Source organism: Schistocerca nitens, chromosome 1 (genome assembly GCF_023898315.1).
Source record: "Schistocerca nitens isolate TAMUIC-IGC-003100 chromosome 1, iqSchNite1.1, whole genome shotgun sequence".
In the NCBI taxonomy this organism is placed as follows: domain Eukaryota; kingdom Metazoa; phylum Arthropoda; class Insecta; order Orthoptera; family Acrididae; genus Schistocerca; species Schistocerca nitens.
In genome coordinates this window covers 505,638,644-505,660,481 of record NC_064614.1, presented here as the reverse complement: position 1 = coordinate 505,660,481, position 21,838 = coordinate 505,638,644, and the positions used below count along the sequence as shown (strand labels likewise).

Here is a 21,838-nt window from a genome sequence, read left to right as displayed (position 1 = left end):
ACCTACACCTGTTCCTCGCATCCAGATAACTTTGCAGTTAGACTCAATTCATACCTTAATAGAAACTATATTTTTGTTGACTGCAACAAACAATCTATCCTAGTATGTCATCTAACCCATGGTTTTTATATAAATTCCATGTCTTGCTAAATATTTCAGACTTCTACTTTGGGTTCAGTCACCTTTTGGTTAACTTAAATGTGACAACTTATAACACTAATGTGCCATGAAACATGTTAATGTTACCCTCTGAGAGGATTTCAAAGTTTGACAGAGCATGTGTCTAATGGAAAAGGGTATCGGACTATAATTTCAAATTTTGTGCAGTTGACAATAAAACCAAACGGGCCTTGACCTTGGGAGTTAACAGAGTGGTAGAACTATAAGTGAATGAAAAAAAATGAACAGCCGCCAGCCTAATTAGGCACCTTAATTTGGAAATACATATTTGAGAAAATAGTTTATTAGTTACTGAATTTACTTTCTTGAGACTTCCCTTTGAACAGGATACAAACAGACACAGTGCACTCTGCACTGTGTGTGGTAGCAGTTACCAATAACACACGCACCAGTAAATTGTGGGGAGCAAAACTGCACCGAGTTCATACTCATGACAGCCACAATCAATAGCATTACTTAATCAAAATACTGAAACATCACTGCATGAAGTGCAGAACTAATTTTGGACATGAGGGACTTCTATCTTGACTGACATGAATAACACAAATAAAGATGAATAACATCTTAAATGCACTGATTAAGCTCCTCTGCTTATAGCAGTTTTGCTTAGTAACAATAATTGTTCATTTTTTTCTTAATAGGAGGACAATATAATGGGGACTGGTATAGTTCCATTAGCCAAGGTTCTTTGATTATTGCAAAAGTAAAAAACTACACTGTCTTTGAAAATGTTCATAACTTCACTGCTAACAGTACTACCGCAAATCAGTTCATTAAAGATTTATATGTACTTGTATTTTAATCACCTGTGAAGCAGGTATTCTTGGCAATAGTATTAACACACTCTTGCACTGTAATCCTACAAAACTACATTTTATGATAAACTAAGGATACTTTAGCAAAAACCTATCCAACATCACATTTATGGTTTTAGCTTTTTTGTATTTAAACTTCCTACCTTAACAATTTCACTTGGAGTAGTCCATACACAAAGCATCCAAATTTTACTCTTACTTTAACTTTTTCTACTCCTTTTACTTTAGACCAAATATCACTTTTAAACACATGAATGCCAGAATTGTTCATTTAAATCAGGATAGGCTACTCAGTTTTAGTAGCACTTTTGTGAGGACCCCGCATAGGTTCGTGATTAGGACTGAAGTTATGGTTTGAAACACGAATTGACGTTTTATGCGATTATTATTGAAACAACACAAAAGTTAACTGGTCCACGCCAATATATATTACTTAACTAAATGTATGAAGTCTGTGAGGCAGTGGCGAAGATTAGTGGCAGGCGAAATGGCGGCTGACTGTACTCACGGCTCTTGATGTGCAAATGCTCTATAAAATCTCTTCTTGGCATCGGGTTTTCAACATATTAGAGCCATTACATTATTCTGTGAATACCAAGTAATAGCCAGACCCACATCCGACGCAAATCCCTTATAATGCAGCTTCCAATTGCCTCTCTTAGCACGATCGAAGTGTATCGTGCTAAGGCTAGCCACACATTGCGTGTCATTCACACAAAGGAGCCACTCAGTTCGACCATCAAACTTACCTTTTACATCACGCTGTGCCACTTTCGTTGCAGAGGGACTTCGCTACAGCATTTACATGTTACAAATACAAGTTCCCTAAATGTGAACCAGCTTTTAACAAACATAAAACTTTCATAAACATATTCATATTACAATAATTTAAAATTTCAACATATTATTTTGTTTTTTTTTATATATACGTATCATAACTCTAGTTTTCTTGCCATACATCAAGGAGTTCAAACAACACAGAATGCACACTTCATAAATTGCAGATACACAGTTACTTAAAATAAACCTACTCCTAACTGATGTAAGTGTTACAAACTTTCCTGGAGGGCAGTAAATTCAGGAACTGTGTTACAAATGCTTCAGCAATTTACCGTTAAAAGTTTGACTGTCACAGTGTCTTTAATTTGTACACAGTCTGATTTCACTCTCCGTGTATCAAATGGTGAGCGTTCAGAGAATCTCAAAATATCACCTAAAAAATCCCCTACGTGCACTCCACAAGTACTCTCCTGCCTGAGCAGCTGTTTCCTTTGTGCAGTGCACAGCTGATCTATCATGAGGAGTTCTACAACTCTCTACCACCTTAATGCAGGTCCAAAAATCTGCAACCAAGACTGGCATGGAATCGACAGAGTCTTTGGTTGAGATCCTCTACTTGGTTCCAAACTAAAGCACACCCATCAACTCCGGGTACTACGCCGAAAAACTGTGAGCTGGTTCCACCCTGCAACGGAGGGCACCAGTCTTCACCACTTGTGCCAGTTGCCCGTACAAACTACGAATGGCCTCAAATCCCAAACGACAGATGTCATTGGTGCAGATGTGAGCCACAACTTGCAGATGACGGTACCATGCACCCTTGACAGGGCCTTCTCCACACCTCGGATGAGACATACCAAGTAAATATCAGACTTCTTTCTAGCCCTGGACCCTACCCCTATTTCCCTCACCTCTATTCTGCTCCATAACGTGCTTAACATTGGACCTCCATAACTAGCAAACACCTGTCCCTGTATGCCTGCCCGAACCCTTCTGCAGGAGCGGCCACCTGTTCACTCACAGTGTGAATGGGTAAGGCCAGAAGGCCAGCCTTCACACTGACACTCTGCCTTGAGTGATGCGAACACGTTACAACCCACCACACACCTTGTGGTGGGGGCGGATCCCTCATGCCTCACTGCGAGGTGGGTCTGGATCAGTCCATGGATGAAATGAGAGACACCTGAGATGTTCCATGTGATGCGCCATGTTATCCATAACTGCTACACCCTGAGGCAGCAGCATGAAGATGACTGACCATGGCCAGAAGCATCTTCAGCTGTTCATGAACTGCAGCCAGCTCCTTCTGCATACGCAAGCAGCATTGCACATATCCTATCCACCCTAATATTACTAACTTAGAAATTAACTACAAAACTAAATATGTAACCTGCTAGATTACTGGTGTGTCACTAATGGAGGAAGGTGCCTTACTGAACTGTGCAGCTGTTCAAGTGCCTTCAGAACAGCAAATAATTCTCCATTACAGAGACAAGAAAACAAACAAATAGTTCAGGGGACAGACTGGAACAGAAGACAGCCATGAGCACAAAGAGAATGAAACAGCGATGGATGGAACACATAATCAGATCAGTGGTTGGTAAATGGATGAAGGAACTCTCTGCCAAGAAGGCAATGCAATGGAGAGAGGGTAGAAAACATTAAAACACAGCTAAAGACCATAATGTATGAAGAAGCCTAGTTAGGCCTTCATATTATCAGGAGGGGGAGGAGGAGGAGGAGGAGGAGGAGGAGGAGGAGGAGGTGGTGGTGGTGGTGATAGAGGAGGACAACGACAATGAATTTGCTACTGCTGCTGCTACTGGTGATGAATTTGTAGGTCTGACAAAGTAAAAAGCCTATTACCATGGTGCCATCTACATTCTAACTTTGCCTTAAGTGCACTGACCTCTGATGAGCTTTCATTCAATGTTTGAGATGGGACTGCATCATCTGATTGCAGTCTGATGCCCTACCTACTTGGTAATCTTATTTTAACGTGGATGTGAAACTTGCAACTTGTCTTCAGTATGCAAGGAATTGCTTCATGTCCTTTCCATTCTCACCCCCATGCTGTCAATTCTTGCTATGTAAGTGAAACATCCTACCTCGAGGATAAGGTGGGTACCTGTGAATAGTCACTTCTCCACCCCTACATTGTGCAATATTTCAACACTTGAACAGTCACTAAGTTAACACCATTTATTTTTGGAAACCAGACTACAATATATGAAAATCAATTAAAAATGATTTTGGCACACACAGAAGATGGAAAATTAAAATAGCACTTACAAAGTGTGGCTCTTGTTAAAACACGGAGGAGGATAGTAATTTCAACATCACTCAGACCAGTCTCTTTTTCTGATAGTTCTTCAAGTTTCTTGTCAAATTCTGTTGCCACGTACTTGTATCCTGCACCTGCAAAACAATGTTTATTGCATTAATAGTCATATAAAGTATACTGATGTCGATAAAGGAAAGAAACAATTTAGGTCCTCTGAGAATATTTCAAAGGTCAAAAAAAAAATATAGCAGGAAGGAATATGATAATGTTACATTTTAGCAACTAATTATCGAGACGCTTAGAGACACCTTTGGTGGATAAGGACAGAAAATAAAAAGCAACCATGGCCACTGCAAGGTAACCATCTCAGCATTTGAGCTACACGATTCAGGGAAAGATTGATTAACCCTAGATCTGGGAGGTCAGATGGGGATTTGTGTCTCATTCTTGCACAGTATGGGTTCAAAACCTTAACCATTGCCGCCCCCCCCCCCCGTTTCTCACATAACTGACTATGATAACATTAATGAAACACTTCCCCTGATGTTAAAATATGGCAACCAGTGCCAACACACAAAGGAAATTTCTATCTATAAGCTGAATAGAAAAGAAAAAAGTGAATGCCAACACAAGATAGAAGAAGAATCACTTCTTAAAGAATGAAACACAAACTCTAGCAGAGAAAATGAAAACACAATGAATCACTGACTTTCAGAACTGGTGGCTTTCTTCTCATGAGTAAATAAGATAAGAAACATTAACAGTTAACAGAATTCACACATAACTTAAATGTGTGACAAATGTGAACTGAACTTATGACTAAGCATGACAAACATGTTGAATGAAAATATGTGTGATTCTTAATAGTCATAGTATCTATTGGCCTGGTATTCATTAAGATAAATATGCTAGGTCAGTTTTACAAGTAGTACAGGGAGATAGGAGGGGCGTGCACAAAGGAATAAAGTTTAAGGTAAATCATCCCACTAATAGCGAGGTTATCAGAGATAGAGGGCTGCAAAAACTGGCATGTCATTCTTGTAATCAGACAATATAATTATTATAGCAAAGCTAATGTACACTCAGGAGTCTTCTTAACAGAGTTAGCATACAGGCCTCTGAAGACAAGATACAAACATTTAGCTACAACATACGCTGCTTCATTTCCCTGAATTCAAATTTGTCCTCGTGCTTTGCATGATAAAATCCCTAATTTGTATGTGGATAAGGGAGTTTTGAATGATCTAGCCATCATTCTCTGGTGGGTACATATTATGAATGGTTTTATGAACTCTCTGTATCAGAATAGACAAGAAAGTTCACGAAAGAACAACATTTTATTTGCTCTCACATCGGAGTAATATGCAGCCTCACAAAAAAGAGGTAATCAATTTGGAAAGAAAGCTTTACATCTATATTAACAGAAAAAAGAATACAGTAGCAGAGGGACTTTTTGCAGTCTCTCTTGTATCCATGCAAATTTTTACAAAATTTTTTTGGTCTCCACACAAACAGGAAAAAAATATCAGTACCAGGGTATTGTGAAGCAGTCAGAAATGCATGCAAACTTTCATCTTTTATTTCTGCACCTATCACTTGCTGCACTCGCAAATCACTGTGAAGGTTGCTTAAGTGATAACTATTACCAGCAAAAAAAGTTTCACTATTCACAGTTGTGTGAAGTGCTTTTTATGGAGTTTGTGATGCCTTAGAACCACAAGGGATTTTTCTTAAGCTAGGACCTTTCCTTCTCAGTTCACAGTCTGAAACAATTAAAAGGCCACTAGGGAACAGAGTCATTTTGTTGCAGATTTTTCATGTTTCCTCACCGTATTTGTGTTAAAACTATACTGAAGTGACCGGAGAAAAAACTCTGTCACTTTATACATAAAATATATTTTCATTATACAGTCACTTCAAACATCTTCACGATTCTGTATTTTTGAGGCTTCAGTGAATCTATACATTTATTCCAGAATAACATTCTCAAAGGAAATTAGGTACGTAAGAAAATTCTGACTACTGCTACCCCATAAAGAGCAGTAATATACCAAGTTACTCCCCCCCCCCCGTTTGCACACTTAATAGCGTCGGTATTAATGCGGGATTGTGCTGCCCGAGTTCTACGTAGATGAAATGAAATCAGAAATATAATTTTGAAATGGCTCTGAGCACTATGGGACTTAACATCTATGGTCATCAGTCCCCAATATAATTTTCTACAGATAAGATCAAGAGTCTCAACTGCTGAAAGATGGGTCTCCACTTCCTTCAAAATTTGCTGCAACACATGCATATGCTTATTTTTGACATCTTAATTAGCTGTGGGGGCATGCTACTGCAATTCCATACAAGGTCAAATAGTCCAACATATCACAACATCAGGTTTTTTCCTCATGTTCTGTTGGTAAAAGGTACTATGCTAAGAGAGCTAAGTAAAATGATGTAGTGTTAGAAGAAAATCAAACTTTCATTTGATCCATAGAAGTATAATTACTTTTTTGAAGTTGATTCCAAAGATATCTAGGGACTAGAATAAAGAAATTCAATAAAAGAAGAAAAACTTAAGTGTGTAAATATTGGAGCTTTTCTTCACATACTGAACACATGAAAAAAGGGCCAATCTGGACCAGGGTTGAGGAATGCCCAGATATTTAAAAAACTGAATAAAACCTGCCTTTTTTTGTTAAATTTAAATTCCTATGATTAATTTATTCCAAGCACTCATTCTTCCTTAGAACTACTTTATTAGTGCCTCTTTCCTTACCCTGCCAGCACTGCATCCATAGAGATAATCTACACCATCTATGAGCTTGCTTGATCAAAATTAAGAAATAATTTAAGATAGAAAAGAGCCAAGAAATTAATGAAGATCTACAAATTTGTGCAAGCTTTCAAAAAGTAGTAAATAGTACTTTACAGTCACTATGACTGTACATCAGGCTTAAGTTTTTTCTGGAAGTGAAAATGTTACTTAGATGAGTTTCTTATATTGCAAGAAAAGTTAAAACATGATATTAATGAACACAGTAGACAGATGACTTCAATAAATATAATGGTTCTGTTTAATATATGTAAGGCTAACTATAGAACATTTTGTACATTAATTAAATTTTCGTAATTAAATATAGTTGGGTTTTATTGGGATTTTGGCACGGTACAAAAGAAACACTTGGGTTTCTATGGGTTCGGTAAAATTACAGCCCTAATTTGGGCAAAAAGTTACCAAGTAAAAATAAACAAAAAAACTCTAAACAGCATTTCCTCTCAGGGAATAAAATTGCATAATAAATTGTACAAGAAGATGAAAATACTAAAGTACATCTGTTTAAAAAGGCAGCTAAAATGTTTATAAGTAATGCATACTACAAAATACAAGATTACTTAGAGGACTCACAGTATTAGTTAATAATGAAAGGGGATAATTAACCACATTGTCACATTTCAATATTGTAACGATTTTTCAAGGAAATCATGTGCTAGGATGACAGTAATGTATTGCCATTCTCTTGAATTCAGTATTTCACTCATTATCACGGGTGTGATTTTGATTCAGTTTTTCAGGTGCATTGAGGGGAGAACATGAAGATGTGCATGGGGAATAGTGGCATGTTTAAAGGCATTCCAATTGGACTGTGGTTAGTGCAAGGGACATTGTAGCAAACTCATGGTTCTAGAGTCATCAGCAGGTGTCCTTGATGTGTGCACCAATGAAGAGAAAAGCTGTGCATCGAAGAACATTGTACATTAGGGACCAACCAAATGAAGTGATGCACTTGTTAAGATGCTGATTCCATATTCAGGAGGAGATGTTTGCTCTGTCTGGCCATCCTGATTTAGGTTGTACTAAATAATTTTACACAAATGCGGGGATAGTTCATTCATCAGGGCCAGGGCCAACCACTGGCCTATCTTCATAAAGCATACTTATGTATTATGTATGTATGTATGTATATTTCTTGAGCTCTTTATTTTCGTTATATTATGATGACAAATTTAGTATCATTCAAACAGCTGAATGAATGAATGAATAAATAAAAATTAATATCTCACCAGGTATTACAAAATTTTATCATTTGGACACAGTCTGAACCTTGATAAGCCTGCTGTATCTGTGAGATGAAGGGCAGAGAAATACTGACAGAGAAGTGGAGGAAAATAGTGGTATCATCACCTGATTCGTGAACAGTGTACATAGAGTGTAAAATATTAAATTATGAAAAACAGGATAAAATATCAAACATGATACATAGAGTGAATTAATATTAAATCTAATACCTTGGTAAAGGTCAGTGCAAGTACCCATTTAGAGCCATACATGTACTCTGTATCTTAATTAGCTGGATAGTTGATGTAAGCTATCTTTCTTCAAGCAGAGTATTTACAGATTAACACTTTCTACTAAGTATGAACAAGTCAACTTCATGGCATTCCTTCTCCAATAACCATTGAAAAAATTACGATACAAGTTACTTCACTTTTTTAAAATTTTTATAGCTGGAAGTACTATCCACTCATTAATGAAAAGATTTAAAAATATAATCAGAAAACAAACTATATACTGAATCCTGTCACCAGCTCACTGATTACGTCAGTGTCCCAGAAATAACTTCAGGTCTGCTCACAAGCCAGCAGGGGTGTCCTCCAAATGTTTGTAGCAGTGACTATGCCTATCGTTTGTACATCTCAATCTACTGCCACTGGTATAGTGCCCACATTTGTGGAATTCCCAAAATGGTTTCTATGGAAAACTACAATTTTAAATGCCACATACTGTAAGCTACTTATATTTTTCAAATAAATGAATCACTATAACACATTAACGGTATTGCAACATTAAAAATGCTATTATTCAACCACTGATTATTATTTAGGTAAACTTTCATGTGCCATCCGCTACACTGTATGCAGCTGTTCAAATCAACAGTGGCTCTAGGAAATGGTCACAGGAATGTGGATGAAGCAGGCAAAGGTAATGTCTGCTTCGATGCACTGAGTCCGCTTCACTTAGTACTTCGCTGATAGTTTATCACTCCTCCTTTCACGTTCAGTGACACTTGAACTGTGTGTTGTGAGCTCTAAGCCTTTTATGCAGATTTTGACAAGACCTGCGTAAGTATCCCCTGAACAATTGAAGGGAGTGGAATCTGCCATACTCTTCCCAATCTACCACAACTCTAGGTCTCTAACAGTTACACTTAACCACACAACATGGTGAAGTATTAGCCTTTTCTGTATGTTTGGGAATATTTTCTAGATCCATCAACCATTAACAGATGAGTCCCAGTCATTTTGTCAGATATCCATCTGTCAGTATGTTAACTGGAGTGTATTTCAGATTCCATTAGTGGTTAACATCTGGATCTTGTACAGCTCACCCCTCCTTGACCCAGTATGAGACAACAAGATGACTGGCAGTAATATCCGCTAGGTGTACACCTAAAATAACAAGCAGTGACTACTACAGTGGCACCAAACACTCTGGTAAGCATTATAAGCATGCCTCATTGCGCCATCTGCAAGACATTCCTATGTGATACGTAGCACTGCTGTAATGGCAAAAGCGTCACATTGCTGTAGGGTCTGACTGCCAGCAGTGGGAGTCTATAGGAGGTAGTTCCTGTTTTACAAAGTTATGCAATGACTTAAGATGCTTTTGAGACTGCATTGGTGATGTGCAGTTGAAGTTTGATTTTTCATGTAGATGTACCCCTAGATATCTGCACACAACCTGTCTAGAAAACGAACTGCCTCCTAACCTTATAGGTCGGTTTTTGCTTGTGGAATTTTTACCTTGTCAGAATCACCGTCCTTGCAGAACACTGATCGTAGAGGCTCTATTACTATTACCAAACTTCCTGAGTCTGACAAGGTGTGTATCATGTGGACCAATGTCTTCAAAACTCCATTCTTCTGCACTGAATTGTGAAAGCTGCTGGCATGTATGTATAAATCAGTGTGTGTAGGTTTGTGATACACACTGTAGCCAAACAACCTATCATCTCTCCTTTTGACAGTTACAGACAAAAATGGCCATCCTGTACAAGTTTCATAGTGAAATTAATATTTGGGTAGCATGAGTTAAGATGTACCAGAAACTCATTGGGGCTATCCCTACCATGAGGCCAGATCACAGAGGCACCATCTGTATACCTGAAGAAGCATATGGATTTGTATCTAGCCATCTCTAATGTCTCCACTTCAAAATCTCTCCATGAACATAATCCAGCAACCACTGGAGACAGACGGCTGCCCATTTCTATACCTTCTGTGTGCTCATAATATTGGCCCCCATACAGAAAATACACTGAGAGTATGTGCCTGAACATGTCCAAAAGAGCATTGCCAAATTTCTCTGCAATCAGTTCCAATGAGATTTTCAGTGATACCCAAGTTATCAAGGGTACCACCTCAAAAGTGACCACTATATCAGGTTCTGCAACATGCAGTTGTTTGAGATATTGCAAGAAGTCCTCCGATAAGTGGATATGGTAAATACAGTTCCCCACATATGGGAACAACAGTTTCTTTCAGTACTTGGCTGTTGTGTACATTGATGTGCCAGTGTTACTGACAATTGAGTGCACTGGTACACACTCTCTGTGAACTTTCGGCAGCCCATACAGTCTAAGTGGAAACGGTGCATTCAGTCACAGTTGTTCAACAATCTCGTCTGGCATACCGGTTTCCTTCAGAAGAGTCCTGGTCATCTTGCGCACTTTGTCTGTAGGGTAACAATCCAAAAGCCTGAAAAGCTTTTATGCAGGGCCCTCCAGATTTTGACACACTTCTTCATCGTAATCAGTCTGTTGCAGAACAACTATGGAGTTCCCCGTCTGTTAGTGACACGGCGACATTGCTGTCTTCCTGGGTCCTCTAAAGTGCGAGCTTCTTGTCACTTGATGTTGTTTGATTTTGGAGGGTGTCTTGCTGAGCACCCTGCAGGTCACTCATCAAATTTCTTCTGCCACATTTGGTGGAACTGTGCTACCTACTTGCTTCATTGCACTGCTGAGACTTGAAATAGACACATTACTGGAAGTTGTTGTGATGTTGAAAACCCTGCTGAGCACCTTCAAAGCAATGTCATCAAACTGCCTGCTTGTCAATTAACAGTCTGAGAACCCTTCATCTGCTGTGCTTTCCTACTCTGAAACTTCACAGACTGGTATGCTTAGGCGTTCTTCTTCGTGCACTTTGCTAGATACCAAGAGTCACTATTTACCGTGTCCCAATCTTCAGCTGCTAAGGAGACTGCCATGTACAAGTGAAGGTATAAAAGCGTCTCGTCTACCACATATAGCCTATTGCGCATATCTGAATCCTCTCTCTCACAAGGGCCATGCTCGCCCAACGTTTTATCTTGCTCACCACTCTGGAGTCGATGTGATGTTTAACCCTGGTTAAAAGTGCTACTATGTTTCCATCTTGACAGCTCAGCATGAAACAGAGAGAAGATGACAATTTATTACCTCTGCACCATTGATGCATTTGACCTAAGACTGTACCTGCACTCTCCTCCAAAGCTGTCCTGGATTCATCTGAATCAACTACTAACAAGTTGCCTGCATATGCCACCATGGCTTAGTTAATTCAGCCCCATTATAATCTTAAGGAGGGTTTCAATGGATAATCAAGCCATATGTCAACTCTTGGTAATGCATTTGATAGCCTTATATTGTCTAGTATTGAATTGTACTACCCTCCCACAAAATAATCTCGGAGACTAATGTATAATGTGTCAGGAAACTGGAGGTCTCTCAAGCATGTAACCATTGCAGGTCACCACAGGTTGTCAAAGAAGCTCAAAATGTCGATCACTAATGCAACCGTATAATTCCAGAATAAATTACAAACTAAATGAGGTGTTCGACTGCTAGTCAACAATGAAATATCCATTCCTAAAACTAAACTGGAATCAGTTAAGGCCCTAAAGCTCTCTGCATCCTTCCAATCAATCACATAGGAGGTACTCTTGAACTTTAGCCAGCATTTGATGATGTAAATAGGCCTATGAGACCTACAATTCACTACATCCATGTCTTCAGATTTCTTAATCATCCCCACAAGCTTTCAACACTACAGAACCCTTTCCAGTATTAAACAATCATTGAATAGTTCCTTAAGAGAGAAAACTATCTGTGGTATTGCTTCAAGCAAAACTTCAGGGTGAATACCTTCAGGGTCTGGTCCTTTTTAGGTTTAAGTTTTACCAATACCTTCCACCCACCCACTCTTCTGTTATGTGAATGGGGAGGTGTTAAATTTGAAATATAAACATATTCCAGATTTTTTCTTAGTCTACAATGTTCTGCAACATTTATCATCTACGTGGACCTAGCCTAGTAAAAATTCGGCTGCTTGATTCCAGCCAAGAGTCGTACTTCTGTCATCTCATGTAAGCATTGACAAAACCATGCGTTTTGATCTGTCCAAGCTGAAACTGATAGGTTTGTCTTAAAGATCTACCAAAAGCTGTGAACGAATGTAGATCCCATTTTACCTGCTGTGGCCTGAACAATTCTGTGTTAAAGACAGTTTTCTGTTCATAGTCTCTCTGTAACAGAATATTGGATTCCTGGACACACACTACTCTCTGATACAAGCATATTACAATTCGTATCCTTCTACTCAGATATGTTAATCTCTGTCTCTTTGTTGGCAGAGACTATTATGAATGCACAATAGGAACGACTTCCTGTTCTGTCCTCTGCAGTAGTTCAATTAAGACAAGCACATGGTGGTATGCAGTCCCTTCTACTCACTCATGTGGAAAGGCAGCTATTAATTCCCCTTAATCCGGCCCAGTCAGAGGTTCGGCTCTCTGTGTGTGGGATTCTTTTCATTTACCAATGTTTCTATAAAAAGAGCATTATGCTTATTGGACGTTAAACAATCCAGCATCATTCAGCTGCAGACTTTTGGAAACATTCCAATGTTACTATAACTCAAACTTGAGTAAACCAAGATCAGTAACTACATAACTACCCATCATTATCACACAGTACCTAACATGCGAAAACGTTGCAAACCCAAATACACAATGACTGAGACAATAGGATTAGTTAACAACATGATACCACATACACAGACCAATGAAGTCATTAATGTGGCAGATATAAAGACTTCACAAAACAAGCTATGGACAACATCAACAAAAATAGGAAAATATCAAGAAAATAAAAAATGGCTAATTAACGAGACGAGGGGGTTTTGGATGGGGATGTTCTTGTCATTAATGCAATGAAACCTATTATGAGCTTGACAACACCAGATCAAAGTGGCAAAATGGGGGTTTCATCAGGGACTAAAATGTAACTACAGAGTGCACAATGTGTATTTAAAAAAAGACCATAACACATTTTATGCCTTTGCCGACTCATCACAAACTTAGGCCTCAGTCTGTGCTACCGTTCAGTCTGCCAGTGCTAGGGTTGAGACACCACTTATGGCTTCTTTAGGACAATTCAGGATCAGTTATACGAGGTGCATTCAAGTTCTAAGGCCTCCGATTTTTTTTCTCCGGACTGGAAAGAGATAGAAACATGTGCATTGTTTTAAAATGAGGCCGCGTTCATTGTCAATACGTCCCAGAGATGGCAGCACCGTACGGCAGATGGAATTTTACCGCCAGCGGCGAGAATGAGAACTGTTTTAAATACTTAAAATGGCGACGTTTTCCTTACTTGAACAGCGTGCAATCATTCGTTTTCTGAATTTGCGTGGTGTGAAACCAATTGAAATTCATCGACAGTTGAAGGAGACATGTGGTGATGGAGTTATGGATGTGTCGAAAGTGCGTTCGTGGGTGCGACAGTTTAATGAAGGCAGAACATCGTGTGACAACAAACCGAAACAACCTCGGGCTCGCACAAGCCGGTCTGACGACATGATTGAGAAAGTGGAGAGAATTGTTTTGGGGGATCGCCGAATGACTGTTGAACAGATCGCCTCCAGAGTTGGCATTTCTGTGGGTTCTGTGCACACAATCCTGCATGACGACCTGAAAATGCGAAAAGTGTCATCCAGGTGGGTGCCACGAATGCTGACGGACGACCACATGGCTGCCCGTGTGGCATGTTGCCAAGCAATGTTGACGCGCAACGACAGCATGAATGGGGCTTTCTTTTCGTCGGTTGTGACAATAGATGAGACGTGGATGCCATTTTTCAATCCAGAAACAAAGCGCCAGTCAGCTCAATGGAAGCACACAGATTCATCCCCACCAAAAAAATTTCGGGTAACTGCCAGTGCTGAAAAAATGATGGTGTCCATGTTCTGGGACAGCGAGGGCATAATCCTTACCCATTGCGTTCAAAAGGGCACTACAGTAACAGGTGCAGCTTACGAAAATGTTTTGAAGAACAAATTCCTTCCTGCACTGCAACAAAAACGTCTGGGAAGGGCTATGCGTGTGCTGTTTCACCAAGACAACGCACCCGCACATCGAGCTAACGTTACGCAACAGTGAAGTGATTCCTCATGCTCCCTACTCACCGGACCTGCCTCCTAGTGACTTTTGGCTTTTTCCAACAATGAAAGACACTCTCCGTGGCCGCACATTCACCAGCCGTGCTGCTATTGCCTCAGCGATTTTCCAGTGGTCAAAACAGACTCCTAAAGAAGCCTTCGCCGCTGCCATGGAATCATGGCGTCAGCGTTGTGAAAAATGTGTACGTCTGCAGGGCGATTACGTCGAGAAGTAACGCCAGTTTCATCGATTTCGGGTGAGTAGTTAATTAGAAAAAAAATCGGAGGCCTTAGAACTTGAATGCACCTCGTATGTTTACAATAGGATAAAAGTTTACTAATTACTTCAATACTTTGTATCTATTGTTTCAAAGTCTGTACATTACAATATGTAGAAACAAATGATCTAATTTTTATAATAGAAGCAATATATATATATATATATATATATATATATATATATATATATATATATATATATGAAATGGCGTATTTCCCCAGTTTTGGCCATATTAACTCTACCTATAGCCAGTCATTGCCCTAGTTTGTTCACTGTACTATATAATAAAACGGAGGCTTTAAATAATTATACAATCAATTCACTAAAAAGTAATTTGTTCTTTATACAAGCTTATAAGAAAACAAACATGCATAAACTAAAGAAAAGTTAAGCCTACAGCAATTCAGTGGAACAGAGAAACAATTAACAAAAACTATTATAATGATCGATGTAGGAATTATCTACGACAATTTCTCTTTAGCAGCCAAGAAAATAGATTTCACCCATATTAAAAACTGTTAGGTCATTTCACATATCCTTATCACTCAAAGTTTCTGATACTTCCTGGAACCAATTTCTTATTTTTCTCCTCTGTAACAGACCTCTAGCCCAATTAACATTCAGCATCTTTTTGCAACAAAACATTGTCTCTCTTAAAGAAATAATATCACTTTCTTTCCATGTTGATAATTTGCAATGCTGCCTTAAGACTTCACTAATTTATCTTATCAATAAGTTTATTATGCAGAGACACGCAGAGGCTTTCCTTAGTCACTGGAAACCCCATGTTGGAACAGTCCACAACCAAGTCCATCAACATTCTTTTTGTTCCCCACAGCCAGTGTGCTCCCTGCCGCCGTTGGATAAGCAGCTGCCAACAAAAAGTCGTATACTCCTAGCTCACTCATTTGTTACATAGTTTAATTCTTAATTTATTTGCGCGTTTTTGGTACTTGCATTGTTTAAATTCATAAATTTCGGGCGTATTATAGTATTTGAGAGTTGTAGCATCACGTTTTAGTACCTGAATAGTGTAAAATCGCGTAGTCTCCTTCCGCCGCCAAGCAGTGTGTCAGCAGTGCGCAAGTAGCAGCATTACTGCATTTACTAGGCAATCTTGTATTTTAATAACCGTTTAAATTTTGTGTCGATTTGTTTGTGCTCTCTGTAGATTAGTTCAGACGTTCTTTGCACAACAGTTTTTAGCATGGATAGGGACTGCAACTGCTGTGTTTGGATGCAGACTGAGTTGGCATCCCTTCGCTCCCAGCTTCAGGCAGTGTTGGCTTCGGTCACACAGCTTGAGGCTCTTGCCAATGGGCATCACTGTGGGGGTCTGGATGGGGGTTTGTCGGGGACGGCCAGCTCGTCCCACGCATCCCCCGATCGGACTACGACTGTGGCTGCCCGGGATACTGCCCACATTGAGGCTGATCCCTCACCTGTGGTAGAGTGGGAGGTCATCTCGAGGTGTGGCAGGGGGCGAAAGACATTCCGGAGGGCTGAACGGAAGGCCTCTCCAGTTTGTCTGATGAACCGGTTTCAGGATCTGTCTCCGGCTGATACTGATCTTCGGCCGGAGATGGCTGCTTCTCCTGTTCCAGAGGTTGCCCCTCAGTCTGCAAGATCCGGGCAGTCGCAGAGGGTGGGCTTACTGGTAGTTGGGAGCTCCAACGTCAGGTGCGTAATGGGGCCCCTTAGGGATATGGCAGCAAGAGAGGGGAAGAAAACCAATGTGCACTTCGTGTGCAAACCGAGGGGAGTCATTCCAGATGTGGAAAGGGTCCTTCCGAATGCCATGAAGGGTACAGGGGCACCCATCTGCAGGTGGTCACTCATGTCGGCACCAACGATATGTGTCGCTATGGATCGGAGGAAATCCTCTCTGGCTTCCGACGGCTATCTGATTTGGTGAAGACTGGCAGTCTCGCTAGCGGGATGAAAGCAGAGCTCACAATCTGCAGCATCGTCGACAGGACTGACTGCGGACCTTTGGTACAGAGCTGAGTGGAGGGTCTGAATCAGAGGCTGAGACGGTTCTGCGACCGTGTGGGCTGCAGATTCCTCGACTTGCGCCATAGGGTGGTCGGGTTTCGGGTTCCGCTGGATAGGTCAGGAGTCCACTACACGCAGCAAGCGGCTACACAGGTAGCAGGGGTTGTGTGGCGTGGACTGGGCAGTTTTTTAGGTTAGATGGCCTCGGGCAAGTACACAAAGGGCAACAGCCTCAAAGGGTGCGGGGCAAAGTCAGGACGTGCGGGGACCAAGCAGCAATCGGTATTGTAATTGTAAACTGTCGAAGCTGCATTGGTAAAGTACCGGAACTTCAAGCACTGATAGAAAGCACCGAAGCTGAAATCGTTATAGGTACAGAAAGCTGGCTGAAGCCAGAGATAAATTCTGCCGAAATTTTTACAAAGGCACAGACGGTGTTTAGAAAGGATAGATTGCATGCAACCAGTGGTGGCGTGTTTGTCGCTGTTAGTAGTAGTTTATCCTGTAGTGTAGTAGAAGTGGATAGTTCCTGTGAAATATTATGGGTGGAGGTTACACTCAACAACCGAGCTAGGTTCATAATTGGCTCCTTTTACCGACCTCCCGACTCAGCAGCATTAGTTGCAGAACAACTGAGAGAAAATTTGGAATACATTGCACATAAATTTTCTCAGCATATTATAGTCTTAGGTGGAGATTTCAATTTACCAGATATAGACTGGGACACTCAGATGTTTAGGACGGGTGGTAGGGACAGAGCATCGAGTGACATTATACTGAGTGCACTATCTGAAAATTACCTCGAGCAATTAAACAGAGAACCGACTCGTAGAGATAACATCTTGGACCTACTGATAACAAACAGACCCGAACTTTTCGGCTCTGTAAGTGCAGAACAGGGAATCAGTGATCATAAGGCCATTGCAGCATCCCTGAATATGGAAGTTAATAGTAATATTAAAAAAGGGAGGAAGGTTTATCTGTTTAGCAAGAGTAATAGAAGGCAGATTTCAGACTACCTAACAGATCACAACGAAAATTTCTGTTCCAACACTGACAATATTGAGTGTTTATGGAAAAAGTTTAAGGCAATTGTAAAATGCATTTTAGACAGGTACGTGCCGAGTAAAACTGTGAGGGACGGGAAAAACCCACTGTGGTTCAACAACAAAGTTAGGAAGCTACTGCGAAAGCAAAGAGAGCTTCATTCCAAGTTTAAACGCAGCCAAAACCTCTCAGACAAACAGAACCTAAACGATGTCAAAGTTAGGTTAAGGAGGGCTATGCGTGAAGCGTTCAGTGAATTCGAAAGTAAAATTCTATGTACCGACTTAACAGAAAATCCTAGGAAGTTCTGGTCTTACGTTAAATCAGTAAGTGGCTCGAAACAGCATATCCAGACACTCCGGGATGAAGATGGCATTGAAACAGAGGATGACACGCGTAAAGCTGAAATACTAAACACCTTTTTCCAAAGCTGTTTCACAGAGGAAGACCGCACTGCAGTTCCTTCTCTAAATCCTCGCACAAACGAAAAAATGGCTGACATCGAAATAAGTGTCCAAGGAATAGAAAAGCAACTGGAATCACTCAACAGAGGAAAGTCCACTGGACCTGACAGGATACCAATTCATTTCTACACAGAGTATGCGAAAGAACTTGCCCCCCTTCTGACAGCCGTGTACCGCAAGTCTCTAGAGGAACGGAAGGTTCCAAATGATTGGAAAAGAGCACAGGTAGTCCCAGTCTTCAAGAAGGGTCGTCGAGCAGATGCGCAAAACTACAGACCTATATCTCTGACGTCGATCTGTTGTAGAATTTTTGAACATGTTTTTTGCTCGAGTATCATGTCGTTTTTGGAAACCCAGAATCTACTATGTAGGAATCAACATGGATTCCGTAAACAGCGATCGTGTGAGACCCAACTCGCGTTATTTGTTCATGAGACCCAGAAAATATTAGATACAGGCTCCCAGGTAGATGCTATTTTCCTTGACTTCCGGAAGGCGTTCGATACAGTTCCGCACTGTCGCCTGATAAACAAAGTAACAGCCTATGGAATATCAGACCAGCTGTGTGGCTGGATTGAAGAGTTTTTAGCAAACAGAACACAGCATGTTGTTCTCAATGGAGAGACGTCTACAGACGTTAAAGTAACCTCTGGCGTGCCGCAGGGTAGTGTTATGGGACCATTGCTTTTCACAATATATATAAATGACCTAGTAGATAGTGTCGGAAGTTCCATGCGGCTTTTCGCGGATGATGCTGTAGTATACAGAGAAGTTACAGCATTAGAAAATTGTAGCAAAATGCAGGAAGATCTGCAGCGGATAGGCACTTGGTGCAGGGAGTGGCAACTGACCCTTAACATAGAAAAATGTAATGTATTGCGAATACATAGAAAGAAGGATCCTTTATTGTATGATTATATGATAGCGGAACAAACATTGGTATCAGTTACTTCTGTAAAATATCTGGGAGTATGCGTGCGGAACGATTTGAAGTGGAATGATCATATAAAATTAATTGTTGGTAAGGCGGGTACCAGGCTGAGATTCATTGGGAGAGTCCTTAGAAAATGTAGTCCATCAACAAAGGAGATGGCTTACAAAACACTCGTTCGACCTATACTTGAATATTGCTCAACAGTGTGGGATCCGTACCAGATCGGGTTGACGGAGGAGACAGAGAAGATCCAAAGAAGAGCGACGCGTTTCGTCACAGGGTTATTTGGTAACCGTGATAGTGTTACGGAGATGTTTAGCAAACTCAAGTGGCATATTCTGCAAGAGAGGCGCTCTGCATCGCGGTGTAGCTTGCTCGCCAGGTTTCGAGAGGGTGCGTTTCTGGATGAGGTATCGAATATATTGCTTCCCCCTACTTATACCTCCCGAGGAGATCACGAATGTAAAATTAGTGAGATTAGAGCGTGCACGGAGGCTTTCAGACAGTCGTTCTTCCCGCGAACCATACGCGACTGGAACAGGAAAGGGAGGTAATGACAGTCGCACGTAAAGTGCCCTCCGCCACACACCGTTGGGTGGCTTGCGGAGTATAAATGTAGATGTAGATGGGACGAATAGATATATCTGTGATCAAGATTTGCTATAGGAAGGAAGCAGTATTAAGGCATCTGCTTGCTTCCGATGTGATTGTACCTTTTTCAGGCATTGTGGATGGCATAGTTACTGTTTTGGAACATCTTCACAGAACTATTGCTATGTGTTTCATGCTGGAAAGTGTGGGTCAAAGTTGAGAACTGGAACGGTCTGTGGTACCTTCTAATCGGATAACGAACTTGTTTTCAAGGATGTTAGCAGATGCTGATGGACACCAGGAGTGGAGTCAAAGTGAGGATGTGTGTGGCGCCATAGGACCGCCTCCGTAGCTGAATGGTCACTGCGTCTGACTACCATGCCGAGGACCAATTTTGAATTTCCGGTACTACCAGTGATTTTCTGCTTGGTGGAAGCATTGTAACCGTGTTCACTCGGCCTCCTGATGCCTGTTGGGAGCGACTTGAATGGAGGTACCGATTACAGTGTCTAGACAGCCGCGAGAACTGTAAAGTGCCCTCCACCACACACCGTTGGGTGGCTTGCGGAGTATAAATGTAGATGTAGATCAGTCTGGCCTGGCAACGGAAGACAGCAAAACGAAAGCTGAAATTTTAAATTTAGCATTTGAGAAATCTTTCACGCAGGAGGATCGTACAAACATACCACCGTTTGGGTCTCGTACAGATTCCCGTATGGAGGACATAGTGATAGACATTCCTTGGGTTGTGAAGCAGCTGAATGGGTTGAAAATAAATAAATCGCCAGGTCCTGATGGAATTCTGATTCGGTTTTACAGAGAGTACTCTACTGCCTTGGCTCCTTACTTAGCTTGCATTTATCGCGAATCTCTTGCCCAACACAAAGTCCCGAGTGACTGGAAAAAAGTGCAGGTGACGACTGTATATAAGTAGGGTAGAAGGACGGATCCTCAAAATTACAGACCAATATCCTTAACATCGGTTTGTTGCAGGATTCTCAAACATATTCTCAGTTCGAATATAATGAATTTCCTTGAGACAGAGAAGTTGCTGTCCATGCATCAGCACGACTTTAGAAAGCATCGCTCCTGCGAAACACAACTCGCCCTTTGTTCACATGATATCTTGTGAACCATGGATGAAGGGTATCAGACGGATGCCATATTCCTTGACTTCCGGAAAGCATTTGACTCTGTGCCCCACTGCAGACTCCTAACTAAGGTACGAGCATATGGAATTGGTTCCCAAGTATGTGAGTGGCTCGAAGACTTCTTAAGTAATAGAACCCAGTACGTTGTCCTCGATGGTGAGTGTTCATTGGAGGTGAGGGTATCATCTGGAGTGCCCCAGGGAAGTGTGGTAGGTCCAGTGTTGTTTTCTATCTACATAAATGATCTTTTGGACAGGGTGGATAGCAATGTGCGGCTGTTTGCTGATGATGCTGTGGTGTAAGGGAAGGTGTCGTCGTTGAGTGACTGTAGGAGGATACAAGATGACTTGGACAGGTTTTTTGATTGGTGTAAAGAATGGCAGCTAACTCTAAATATAGATAAATGGAAATTAATGCAGATGAATAGGAAAAAGAATCCCGTAATGTTTGAATACTCCATTAGTAGTGTAGTGCTTGACACAGCCACGTCGATTAAATATTTGGGCGTAACATTGCAGAGTGATATGAAGTGGGACAAGCATGTAATGGCAGTTGTGGGGAAGGCGGATAGTCTTCTTCGGTTCATTGGTAGAATTTTGGGAAGATTTGGTTCATCTGTAAAGGAGACCGCTTATAAAACACTAATACGACCTATTCTTGAGTACTGCTCGAGCATTTGGGATCCCTATCAGGTCAGATTGAAGGAGGACATAGAAGCAATTCAGAGGTGGGCTGCTAGATTTGTTACTGGTAGGTTTGATCATCACACGAGTGTTACGGGAACGTTTCAGGAACTCGGGTGGGAGTCTCTAGAGGAAAGGAGGTGTTCTCTTCGTGAATCACTACT

General features: G+C 40.9%; 1 protein-coding gene across 3 annotated transcripts in view; it reads right to left on the bottom strand.

The window, feature by feature from the left end:
• The window catches only part of LOC126252933 (centromere protein I-like), a 370,827-nt gene that overhangs the window by 342,904 nt on the left and 6,085 nt on the right, over nucleotides 1-21,838 (bottom strand). For all 3 annotated transcript variants that reach the window (XM_049953938.1, XM_049953931.1, XM_049953948.1), the window contains exon 2: nucleotides 4,068-4,193. In XM_049953938.1, the coding sequence (XP_049809895.1) occupies nucleotides 4,068-4,193 (126 nt within the window). The remainder of the gene's footprint in view (nucleotides 1-4,067; nucleotides 4,194-21,838) is intronic.